The sequence below is a fragment of the Lontra canadensis genome, unplaced genomic scaffold (genome assembly GCF_010015895.1).
Source record: "Lontra canadensis isolate GAN:19392208 unplaced genomic scaffold, GSC_riverotter_1.0 scaffold41, whole genome shotgun sequence".
NCBI classification, from domain to species: Eukaryota; Metazoa; Chordata; class Mammalia; order Carnivora; family Mustelidae; genus Lontra; species Lontra canadensis.
Window position 1 is genome coordinate 15,122,971 of NW_022631035.1, and position 13,237 is coordinate 15,136,207.

The following is a 13,237-nucleotide window of genomic DNA, read 5'->3' on the forward strand; positions in this document are numbered from 1 at the left end:
AGTGAAGAAGATGAAGTCTGCTCAAATGAAACCTACTTTCTAGTAATTGAGACAACAACAAAACAAGTAAATGAATAAATAATTATTTTCAGGTAGTGATAAACACTATGAAGGTTAGGGTCTAGGGTATTTGGTATGACGGTCACAGAAGGCCTCTTTGACTTAAGCAGACATCTACAGCCCTTTATTCAAGAAAGAACAAGTATAAAGGCCTTAAAAAGAAAACACTCTTAACATGTTTAAACAAAAAGGCCAGCAGAAAGGAAACAAAGTAGAAAATGGAGGGAGTGGGAGGGCACAGATTTAGAGTACTAGGAAAAGGGCAATTTAGGTAGGGTTCTATAGGGAGTGATAAAGGCTGGAGTTTATTCTGAACGTGACAGAAGGCTACTGAGGAGTTTTACTTCAAGTCTGAGGAAATATGTGATTTGATCTGTATTAATAAGAACACTCTAGCTATCACAAGGACAACAAACTGTAACAGACTATAAGGAAAGAAATGAGGGTAGTTGAGACTAAAATGGCAACAGAGGTAGGGTGGAATGACAAAAGAGTATTTTAAAAAGAAAAATTCTTAAAGCATAATAAAATAAAACAAAAAGCCAATAATAGAGGATAAATGTTAAGAAATCCATGGAAGACAGAAACTAGATGCATTTGGAGTGAGGAAATTATAGCCCAGAGCATGTGTAGGAGGATAACTGTGAAAGATGAGCGTTTCCAGGTCTGTTTTAAGCACAGAAGCAGTAGATTCAAGGAGCAGGAAGTGCCCACGGGCAGCAGTCTGAATGAGAGGAGCAGGACTGGGCTCACTGCAAGGAGTCAGGCATCTCCCATCTCCTACATCTTATAAGCAGAAGACATCACAGGTCTCTGCCCCAAGCTAGAGCAGGGAGTGTGGTCAGATGTTTGAGTCAGATCCACTGCACCTGAGAAACAGATCAGAGTCCAAGCTAGTCAGTCAACACATGGGAAAGAGCTAGATAAGACATCTCACCAGACCCTTTACCTTACCATCTGCTGTTATCATGGGAGAAGAGACACTAAATGGAAACTGAATTCACAATCAGGCAGGGCAGGTCACCAAGCATTATGCACCTACAGATGCCTATCAGTTGTTTAAAACTAGTGTTTGTTCCCAAAAGACTGCCATCTGTTTTGGTAAGTTGATGTTTATGGCATATTAACTGTTAAGTAATTTGAACATCACCCCTTCAGAGAGGCAAACACAAAATAAAATAAAACCGAAGAGCTCTAGTCCTGGATTGAGATGGAATAAGCACACTCCACCTTAACTGAATGTAACTAAAACTGGTGAATGTAAATGAAAACCCTGGAAAGTAGAACAGCAATCTGAAGACTCTGAAAAATAAACAGGAGCAGGCAAACTGTGGAAGGAAAGCAGAAATTGAAGGACAACCAATTCAGTTGCACATTTCCTACTGTTTTTAATGTCCCCTAACTCTGAACTCAAAGGAAATCCAAATCCTGGAATAGCAGAGCATGGATGAAAAGAAAGATGCAAGAACAAGTCTTCTCTACCTGATTAGGCAGTATGAATGAAGGGGGTAAGGGCGGCTCCTTGGGGGACTGAGGGAAAATCCCCCGGCTTTTTTTTTCTTTTTACCTTTTTCTTCCAGCTCCGCCCCCCAGGCAAACTTATTTCACTATTGGCAGCTGTCACTGAGGAGAGACACGTCTCTGAGGGAGGGGAATCCTTTTGACCAGAAGAACACAAGCCTAAGGAGTATGATATAACTGAAAGGAGAAATAGATCAATCCATACTTATAATTTGAGATTTCAATATTCCTCTCCTACTACCTGAAAGGATGAGCAGACAGAAAATCATCAAGGGTAGAGAAGACATGAACAACATTATCAATCAACTTGACCAGATTGATATGTATGGGACCTTCCATCGCAGAAGAGTAAAATATACATTCTTTTTAAGTGCATACTGAACACAAGATCATTTTCTGGAGCATAAAACAAGTTTCAATAAAAAGTGATTCAGCTCAAAGAAAGTGTTCTTTGATGATAACGAAATTAAACTGGAAATCAATATAAGAAAGATATGGAAAATTCACAAATATTTGGAAACTACATCAACACACGTCTAAATAACACAAGTTAAAGAAGAAATCACAAGGGAAATCAGACAGTATTTCAAACTAAATGAAATCATACTCATCAAATTCTGTGAAATGCAGCTAAAGCAGTACATAAAGCAGTATTTTAAAGATTTTATTTATTTATTTATTTATTTGTCAAAGAGAAGGAGAGAGAGCACAAGCAGGCAGAGTGGCAGGCAGAGGCAGAGAGAGAAGCAGGCTCCCAGCTGAGCAAGGAGGCTGATGCGGAACTTGATCCCAGGATCCTGGGATCATGACCTGAGCCAAAGGCAGCGGTTTAACTGACTTGAGCCACCCAGGCATCCCCATTGTGGGAAATTTTATAGCACTAAAATTCCTATACTAAACAGAAAGTTCCAAACAATCACCTTAGCTTCCACTCAAAAAAACTAGAGAAGAAAAAGAAATTAAAGCCAAAGCAGAAAGAAAAAAGGAATAAAGAGTAAAGCAGAAATCAATGAAATACAGAAGAGGAAAGCAGCAGAGAAAATAAATGAAAACTGAAACTGATTCTTTGAGATCAATAAAACTGACAAATCTCTTTCTAGAATGATCAGTTCAAAGAGAAAGAATACCCAAATTACCAATATCAGGAATAAAAGAGGTGACATCACTGAAGATCCACAGATTTTAAAAGGTTACTCAAGAAAAGATAATTCAAATAGTCATACTTTATTCAAGAAATTTAATTTGTATTTTAAAACTTTCCATAAAGAAAATTCCAGGCCCAGATGGTTTCTCTGAAAAAGTCTATCAAACATTTAAGGATGAAATAATACTAGTTCTATACAAAATATTCTAGGAAAATTGAAGTGGTGGAAATACTTCTCAACTTTCTACTTATTCTAGGAGGCCAGCATTACTCAGTTACTAAAATCAGACAAAGGCATTGTAAGGAAAGAAAACTAAAGGTCAATATCCCACTTGAACATAGATGCAAAAATAATAAAAATTGCTTTAGCAAATCAAATCAACTGTACAAATAAAAGCCACATACACCAGATTTGCTCACTGGTCCAAAGCAAATAATGGAAATATTTGTACCACACTGGAGTAAAGTGATTAGACAGGTATAGACATCAGCTACCCCAGACCTTGCCCCAAGGACTGAGGACTTACTCTGAAGAATATCTTCTTTCCCACACATTATTTGTTTTCCCTTGAATTTAGGACTTCTTTTTTTTACTTACTATTTTATGTATTTATCACCAATCAACCCTAAACCTTTTGCCAATTGTTTAAAAATTTTCTGAAGATAATTAATGCAGCAGGTTTCTAACAATCTCATTTTCACGAGGTAACTCTTCTGGAGACTTCTAACATACTCCAATAGTATGGTTGCCCTCCCTCCCTGTTTTCTCACTGTCATTCTAAAGACTTCTCTACCTTTCTCCTTTGTTGAATTTCCTATTTCCTATAACCCATCTCTTTCATTTATTTGTCTGACTTTCTCATTTTGATGGATCATATCCTAAAGAGTCCTAAGAAAGGGTACAAGGCAGGCAAAACAACAAACCAAAAAACTTATATGTCTTAAAAGACTGTATTAGTTTATTTCTGTAAGGATGTTAATAATGGTTCTATTACTTCTCTCTGCAAAATTTCTCCAAGTTCTCTCTAAATTGCTTTATTCTATTTATTTTAATCTCTATCTTTCATACATTAGAAGGTTTCCTCAAATATCTAAAGTAACCCTTGGATAGTTGCTAATATTTAAGAGAACAGGACTAAAAGGCTGATTGAGAGCTTTGATACATAGAGTGAATTGGCTGGGCTGTTTCTTTTTTTTTTTAAGTAATCTCTGATGGCTACGTTTTGTGGCTTTCTCTTTAGTCAGATTTTTCAGAAAAGACTATGCCAACCTCCTGCCTGAAATATGAAAGCCTAACTGCCAGTATCCTAGTGCCAGTAGGATAAAGACAGCTGGAATGCAATTGTCCTATTTTCAGTAGAGGACTGGCCTCAACTGTGCCTGGTAGATGCCTCCCAGAGAATCTCTATTTTGTTCTAAAGAATACATATCTGAGTTTTGCCAAGGTTAAGAGTAGGGACTTGGGCACCTGCCTAGCTGACTAGTTAGCTAATTTTGAGGAAGAGGTCTCAGGAATCAAATGCTTCTTCAACTGACTTTCAGCTAATCTTCCTTTCACCTCCATCTCTACATGCTACCATTCTCGCCTCCTGATTTTCTCTGCTATTGAGCTTAGGGTTCAGTTTTTAATTATTCATATACTCTCCAGTTTCTAAAATTGTGTTGATGTTGGCTTTTCTCCAGTCCCCCTTTACTGATCGTTTAGCAGGTTTCTGCAAGGAGCAAATGTAGAAATGTATGTTTATTCCATCTCTTTACTGCTGATAATACAGATGCTCATTCAGCTCGTTATACATGTATTTTTATGTCTGCCATCGAAATAAAGAGATACTACAAACAAAATTTCCAAGAAGGTAAGAAACACGTTTTAACTATTAGTTAACTCTGATGATGATACAATTCCTGGTGATTTCTGACTGAGATCAGGTAGTAGTGTTCAAGGTCACAGAGACCACGGATTTTGCTGTTATAAGGTTCAGCTTTTGTTTCAGCTGTTCTTAAAGATTTTATTTGAGAGAGAGAGCGAGAGCACAAATGGGGGAAGGGCAGAGAGAGAGGGAGAATCAGCACCCCCCGCCCCTGCTGAACAGGAAGCAGGATGCAGGGCTCAATCCCAGGACCTCAGGTTCATGACCTGAGCCAAAGACAGGAACTTAGGGCTGCCTGGGTGGTTCAGTGGGTTAAGCCTCTGCCTTCAGCTCAGGTCATGATTTCAGGGTCATGGGATCGAGTCCCGCATCGGGCTCTCTGCTAGGCAGGGAGCTTGCTTCCTCCTCTCTCAATCTCTCTTTCTCTCTCTCTCTCTACTTGTGATCTCTCTCTGTCAAATAAATAAAATCTTAAAAAAAAAAAAAAGGCAGGCACTTAACTGACTGAGTCACCCAGGTGCCCCTCAGCTTTTGTTATTAAAACTCAACTACACTAATTGATTTGAAAAATATTTTAACTGACACAGCCTAAGGGGCATAAGATAAATGAATAATTCCCATATCTGCATCTGTGATATTTAATACAAATTATGATATTTAATAAAATTAGTATAATTTTTTTCTATTAATTTCTAATAATTTTACTTTTAGGGTCTTTCATACATGTGCTCATTTTCTTTCTTTCCCCCAACCCAGGGTTATTGAGATATCAATGACATATATAACATTATGAAAAGTTAAGGTGTACAATGTGTTGATTTGATATGCTTATATACTGTAATTCATTTTAACTTCTTCTTTCATAAAAAATATGTTTAAGGGGGGGAAAAAAGGAGACAAATTCCTGATAAAATACCATGCATATTATTTAAAAATGAGTAAGTACTAGTACAAGTTAAAATTTCCAAATCAACCTGCGTATATTATTCCTCTTTTTATTCTGCAACAAACAATTTTTTAAAAACAGCACAACTCGGGGGACCTGCGTGGCTCAGTCAGTTAAGTGCCTGCCTTTGTTTGGCTCAGGTCATGATCTCAGGGTCCTGGGATAGAGCCCCATGTTGGGCCCCTTGCTCAGCAGGGAGCCTGCTTCTCCCTCTCCCTCTAACCCTTCCCCCACCGCTTGTGCTTTCTCTCTCATATAAATAAATAAAATCTTTAAAAAATAAAAATAAAGTTGGGGCGCCTGGGTGGCTCAGTGGGTTAAGCCTCTGCCTTCTGCTCAGGTCATGATCTCAGGGTCCTGGGATCGAGCCCCGCATTGGGCTCTCTGCTCAGCAGTGAGCCTGCTTCCCTCTCTCTGCCTGCCTCTCTGCCTACTTGTGATCTCTCTCTCTCTCTCTCTCTCTCTGTCAAATGAATAAAGAAAAATAAAAATAAAAATAAAGTAAATAAAAACACAACTCTAAAACTTGAGTAGAGCAAACTTGGAGAAAAAAGGTAAGAAGATTATGGAACAAAAGAACCAGGAACTTTTACAGGATAAAAACACCATACATTTGTAAATCAAAGCTTTATTTTATTTCTAAGAAAAGAGTCTCTAAAAATCATACATAAGTCAAAATGACTGCCTGAAGTTTTATCATATATTCATCAATTTGGGTTCTCAACTCCATTCTCTTAGTGGTCATTTCATTCATTCAGCAACATTTATTTAGTAAATACTACATGCCTGGTACTTATTCCTGGTACTGGAAATAAAGTAATGAACAAAAAAGACAAAAATCTCTACAATCATGAAACATTCATTCTAGTTTTGGACAGAGAAAATAAAATAAATACAGAGATGGTAAGTACTATGAAGAAAAAGAATGTGGGGGCACTAGTCATACAATTTTAAACAAGTTAATTAGGAAAGGCCTATATGAAGATTTCACTGATACAGGATGTTTTTACCTAGTTTGGAAGTTGTCACTTCAAAAAACCAGTCTACAGCATATAATAAATTTTAAAGCATATAATAAATTTTAAGCAGAAAAGGAAAATAATTAGTAAGGTCCTAATTTAAAATAGCAATTATAAACAAAAACCATTTCTTCCAAGAGAGCTAAAACAACAAATATTGTGCTGATGAAATCTTAAAAAGCCAGCGTGCTGATACAAATGCTACTGCTAAAAATTTACTTTTGGTTATATTCCAAAAGTGATATCCAGATATATATCACAATGTTCCTAAACTACTTAAAATCTTATTATGGTATTACCATTTAAAAACTGATATGAGAACATGTTTCATTTTACCTTGAATAAATGATATCATAGGACTTTTAGACTGCAACATTTAAAGCCCTAAAGGAAAAACTAGAATACCTAAACTAGACCCAGGGAAAACCTCAGATAAAGTACTAGAAAGGAACAGCTGATATCTTTTCTTTTTAATTTAATAATAAATTTAATGAAAGCTTACCTTGGCCAGAGCGGCTTTGGCGAGAGTCTACACTTGACTGTCTTCGATCCGGTGGTTCCTCGCTCCCTCCATCTATATACAAGTAGAAAGGGCATAAGCAAATAGATAATGGAAATGATGTAGTATCTTCTATGGTACCATTTGTATCTTAAAACTACAACATCTGGGGGCACTTGGGTGGCTCAGTTGGTTATGTGTCCAACTCCTGATTTTGGGTCAGGTCATGATCTCAGGGTTGCAGAGTTGTGAGATCAAATCCAGCATTGAGTTCTGCACTCAGCAGGGAGTCTGCCTAGATCCTCTCTCTCCCTCTCCCTCCAACCCTCCAACCCCGCACACGCTCTCTTTCCCTCTCTCTCTCTCTCTCTCAAATAAATAAATAAATAAATCTTAAAAAAAAAAAAAAACTATAATATCTAGCATTTGTTCTCATTTCTTACAATCTCAATCATTAAAATATTTGAGAAGACTTTTTCCTATATAAACCAAACGTTCTTACCCATCTTTTTGTGAGGACAGTTTACACTCCCCTCTGGAAATGTAAAGAAAGTCAAGGTATTCTTTCCCTATTCCCATACACATACACTCTACTTTGCATGAAATGAATAATGTTATCAACCCTGAAATTCACTCACAGATTCCAGTATTGAAACCTTGGTTTAAAGATTTAAAGCAACGTCTAAAGTAATTACAGCTGTCTGTTTGAAGTATGTCAAACAATTCCTTGGGCTCTATGTTTTACTAACAAAAATTACATTTATATGTCTCATAAGTTATAATATGAAAATTACATAATACATGAAAGAACAATGTAAATCAGTATCAGAAAAACTCAGAAATGAAGAGACAGAAACCAAGAAAGAACTAGAAATAAAACAAAAATCATTCCAGTACTAAAGACTGAACTATAAGAAAATAAACAAATAAACATAACAAAAGAACTTAAAAGAAAAAGAAAATTGGGGCCCCTGGGTGGCTCAGTTGGCTAAGCGCAGCTGATTCAGCTCAGGTCATGATCTCAGGGTCCTGGGATCAAGCTCAGTGGGGAGTCTGCTCTCTCTGGTCTTGAGATCACAATGATGTTTAAAAAACAACACTAAACTAACTGGTCACCTTCTGAGGAAAACAGGAATCCAGTTCATTCTCTTGAAATCTGGGAAAAAGGAAAGAACCAAGCAATTTATCCTATATTTCCTATATAAATTGTACTGGTACCCAAAGAGTACATAAGTGAGATCTTCTATAAAATCATTCCAGATAATAAATGGGAACCAAAAGAAAAAAATCATAATATCACCATTTCATAATGAACTAATAGCTCCAGAGGCACTGAGCATCAATGATTAATAACATTAAAAAGGAGTAAAAACCAGACATTATATGCCCTTTGATGATAGGAGCACAATAGCTACAGTTTTCGGTCAAACCTCTGAATCTAACTGTCAGTTTTCAGGAAAAGCAAAAGACAGAGGAAAATGTTGAATTGTTCCTGAGCACACAACAAAATTCAGATTGTAGGAAATTTTACAGAACAAATAATTAAACAAAAGAAAAAGATAAAGTATTATGCAGTCCTAAATTATTGTGGAATAAACATTCTTTTTTTTTTTCTTTAAAGATTTTATTTATTTATTTATTTTATTATTGACAGAGAGAGCAAGCACAAGCAGGGGGAGTAGGAGGCAGAGGGAGAGGGAGAAGCAGGCTTCCCGCTGAGCAGGGAGCCTGATGTGGGATCCATTCCAGAACCCTAGGATCATGACCCGAGCTTAAGGCAGATACTTAACTGACTGAACCACACAGAAGACCCAACATTCATTTTATCAAAATACAAAACTATATCAGGAATCTATGGCATCTTAAATCAGGATGTGTAAATATAGTATTAGTCAATTTTTCTCCCTAGTAATTAATTTTTTATGCAAGTATCTTCCTTGGAAATCAATACAATGAGCAACATTCATATCCAGACAGGTCTTAAATTTTCATTTTTCTAATTTTTTTATGAGAATAAAATTACATATATAATCTGTTTTAACATCAAAACATGCTCTTAAAGTATGTGAGAAGTAATATGAATAAAACATAGACATGTTCCCTTATCAGGACTGTCTTCCTAAACTATAAGAGGCAAAACAAAACAAAACAAAACAAACAAAACAAAACCTAGGCTTCAAACAGTATTTTTGCATGATCTGCGGAATGTCAGGGTATCAATAAAACAATCCACAGGAAAAATACAGGCAAGAAATGGCTTGAGAATAGTTTTGAGTTAGCCGGGCAGTGAATTCCAAGACAAAAAACATCACAATTTTGATACCATCATAATCTAAAATGTTTTAACTGCCTAAATTTTCAAAATTAAATCAGAAATACATTGCAGTAAATTTGAGCAATTCACTCCTCTAAGACTGAAACCCTATAACCATCCATGTCTTACTTCAGTGAAGACTGAGCCTAAGAGTTGAGATTAATTCTCAGGTAAAAGTAAACAGTTAAAGATTTTTTAAGAAGAATAAACTCACCACTTTCCCAAGATGATGTAGGAAAAAAATCTCAACCTCTTTAAAAGTGTTTGTGGTATGCTTACGGAACCAATGAATCCATTATCCAAAATAGCAAGACTACAATGACATACAGTACTTCAAATGTTTTTGCTTTGCTTAACACACAATTCCTCCAGTAGAGATAAGACCTCCCACGCAGGACACTTACATCTACATTTATGGACAAAACAGAAGACCTTCAGTCGTCAAGCAAGTCAAGTTATTTGCATAAGACTGATTACCTCACCCCAGGGTGTAGAAGGTAGGACTGGGCTGTGTCTATGAAGTAAGAATTTACTCATCAAACTTGAGTTAAAGACTTACTTCAGATACGCTGTGAACTTCCCAGAGGAAAACCCCCTGTTGTAACAGATACAGATATAAAAAGAAAAGACCTGACTGTCCAACTAAAGTGCTAGCTTTCAAAACCAGACCTTAAGTTTCCTGGATTTGAGATAATCAGCAGAGAACATTTATTTTTTTTAACTGCATACTGAGTTAAATCCAGCAAGTAATATAAAACAATATACTTTTAATACTGAGAAACATGAATAGATTTCCTATTCCCCATTATTTCAAAGGGGAAAATGTCACTGGAGAATTTACCTCACAGGGTAGACAGCTTTCAATTGAGGTGTATTAAAGCACTGAAATACGCCTGGTAAAGAAATACCAACCATATCGGGATATTTAGTATGTACTGATTTCTATGAAGGTACTTAAGTTAGAGAAAGTCTAATAAGAAAGTGTGTGGGGGCGCCTGGGTGGCTCAGTGGGTTAAATCCTCTGCCTTCGGCTTGGGTCATGAGCCCAGGGTTCTGGGATCGAGCCCCGCGTCAGGCTCTCTGCTCCGCAGGGAGCCTGCTTCCTCCCCTCTCTCTCTCTGCCTACTTGTGACCTCTCTCTGTCAAAAAAAAAAAAAAAAAAAAAAAGTGCCTGAACAATTCCAAGAAAAATATTTTCTTTCCTGTAAGAAGGGGATACTTTAAATGATTCTTCTTATCAGACCAGGATCAAAATATTAGAGTTGAAAAATTAGCAATTTAAGTAACCTTCAATTTGGTAAGCCAAGCTCATCTTTAGTGTTTTCAGCTAAATACTGTGCTAGAATAACAGATAAGTTTTTATGAATAAAAATTTTGAAGTTGGTTGCTTTCAATCTTTCTTTGGTAACTTAAATATACAACCTTAATAGAAGGCATGGGAGGGGTATTAAAACTGAATAGAGTACAATACAAAGAGATTAAAGTTTTACTATTCAAGTATAAACTCTGGTGCTTTTTACTAATCAAGCATGAATTTATAAGAACTATATACACTTAAGGCCAACAAGGCAGACATGAACTGGAAGGTATGAATGGAATTTTTTTTAAGTGCAAAAGAAAGGACTACGAACATAAGCTAGACTTATTTATTAGCCAAAGGTCACTTATGAATAGGTACATAGATAAGATGCTCCCTGGCTACATAACTAAGCACTTTAATAACCAAAAAAAAAAAAAAAAAAAAAAAAAAAAAAAAAAAAAAAAAAAAAAAGGAAGAAAAGCAGCTCATTTGTTTGGGGTAGAAAAGAGAAAAGAAATTTATTTGTCCATCATCTATTCTCTACTGGGTGTAGTGCCAGAAAGATCTTTACAACATTATCTCATTCATTACTAATAACAATTCTACAAAACAAACATTATGCCCATTTAAAAGGTAAGACTGAGGGGCGCCTGGATGGCTCAGTGGGTTAAAGACTCTGCTTTCAGCTCAGGTCATGATCTCAGGATCGAGCCCCACATTGGGGTCTAGGCTCAGCGGCGAGCCTGCTTCCTCCTCTCTCCCTTTCTGCCTGCCTCTCTGCCTGCTTGTGATCTCTGTCTGTCAAATAAATACATAAAATCTTAAATAAATTAAAATTTAAAAAAAATACAAATTTAAAAAAATTTTTAAAAATAAAATATAAGACTGAGATTCAGGGAAGTAAAGTGACTTTCCCCAAATCACACTTTAATCCTAAAATGCAAATTGTCTAGTTTCAAAACTCTCCGCTGCTCTCTTCTATAACAAAGAAGTCATTAAGGGGGTGGTATAGGGTCAGAAAGGGGAAAGAGAGCAAAAGTGGACAGAAATCAAATCAGAGGCTACTGCAAAAATTCAGAAGAAAATAAACATTTGGACTAAGGGAGCAGTGGAGGTGGTGAGAAGAGGTCAGATTCTGGATATATTTTGTAGGTAGAGCAGAAAGAATCACCTGTCAGAAGAGAAAAACAAAGAAATCATCAAGGGTAATACCAGTATTTTGGGCCCAAACAATGGATCTGCAATTTACTGAGATAGGAAAGATTGTGAAAGAATAGGCTGGGGATCAGGAGAGTATTTGGAGCTCAGTTCTGGACACACAAAGCTTGAGGTACCCATTACACAAATAAGCAGACATGAACATACATATGCCATCAGTACAGAAACCACTTTTTTTTTTAAGACAGTATTTTTGTTTTAAGATTTTATTTATTTATTTGACACAGAGAGAGAGATCACAAGTAGGCAGAGCAGCAGGCAGAGAGAGAGGGGGAAGCAGGCTCCCCACTGAGCAGAGAGTCCGATGCGGGGCTGGATCCCAGGACCCTGGGATCATGACCTGAGCCGAAGGCAGAGGCTTTAACCCACTAAGCCACCCAGGCGCCCCCAGAAACCAATTTTAATAAACTGTATGACATCCCCATGGAAGGACTATAGTTGAGGGGTTGGGGGAGAGAGAAAGAGTGAAGTCAAAAGACTAAACCTTGGGGCTGAATTCAACATGCAGAAGCCAATGATATGAGAAATAACGGCAAACAGTAAGAAGTAGCAACCAGAGAACAGGAACAAAACTAGAAGACTACAGAAGTCAAGTAAAGAAAGAGTTGCATGGGGGTACGTGGGTGGCTCAGTCAGTTAAGACTCTTGATCGCAGGTCATGAGTTCAAGCCCTGTACTGGGCTCCAGGCTAGGCATGGAGTCTACTTTAAAAAAAGAAGAAGAAGGAGAGGGACAAAGAGGAAGAGGATGAGAAGCAGCAGCAGCAGCAGCAACAGCAGCAGCAGCAGCAGCAGCAGCAGCAGCAGCAGCAGCAGCAGCAGCAGCAGCAGCAGCCTTTCATGAAAAGGAAAAGGTCAAATGTTGATAGGTCAAGTAACATGAAGACTGAGAACTGACCATTAAATTTAGTCGATGTAGATAAACTTTAACTTGATTCCGGTGGAGTGATAATGAAACCTGATGGGATTAAGCTCAAGACTGATTAGAAAGTTTCTGGAAAAGGTCTTATCTCTCCCTAGACCTGTTAGACAACCCATGGAGACCTTGGATGCAAGACACCAAGATCCTTATTAACACTGGATTACTGAAGAAAACTACCCTATTTGTGGTCTACAGTTATATAAACCAACAAATCCTTCTCATCATATAAACCAGAGGTGAGTAAACTAGCCCATAAGCCAAATCTGGCCTGCCACCTATTTTTGGACAACCAGTGAGCTAAGTAAGAATAGTTTTTACATTTTTAAACAATTGAAAATTAAAAGAGTAATATTTTATGACATAAAAAGTATATGAAATTCAAATCTGAGTGTCCATAAAGTTTTATTAGCACACAGTCACGATCACT

The 13,237-nt window shown here is 37.0% G+C and overlaps 1 protein-coding gene across 4 annotated transcripts in view; it reads right to left on the bottom strand.

Moving 5' to 3' along the window:
* TANC2 (tetratricopeptide repeat, ankyrin repeat and coiled-coil containing 2) overlaps positions 1-13,237 on the bottom strand; it is a 363,824-nt gene that overhangs the window by 253,727 nt on the left and 96,860 nt on the right. For all 4 annotated transcript variants that reach the window (XM_032870890.1, XM_032870889.1, XM_032870888.1 and 1 more), the window contains exon 3: positions 7,061-7,132. In XM_032870890.1, coding sequence (XP_032726781.1) covers positions 7,061-7,132 — 72 coding nt within the window. The remainder of the gene's footprint in view (positions 1-7,060; positions 7,133-13,237) is intronic.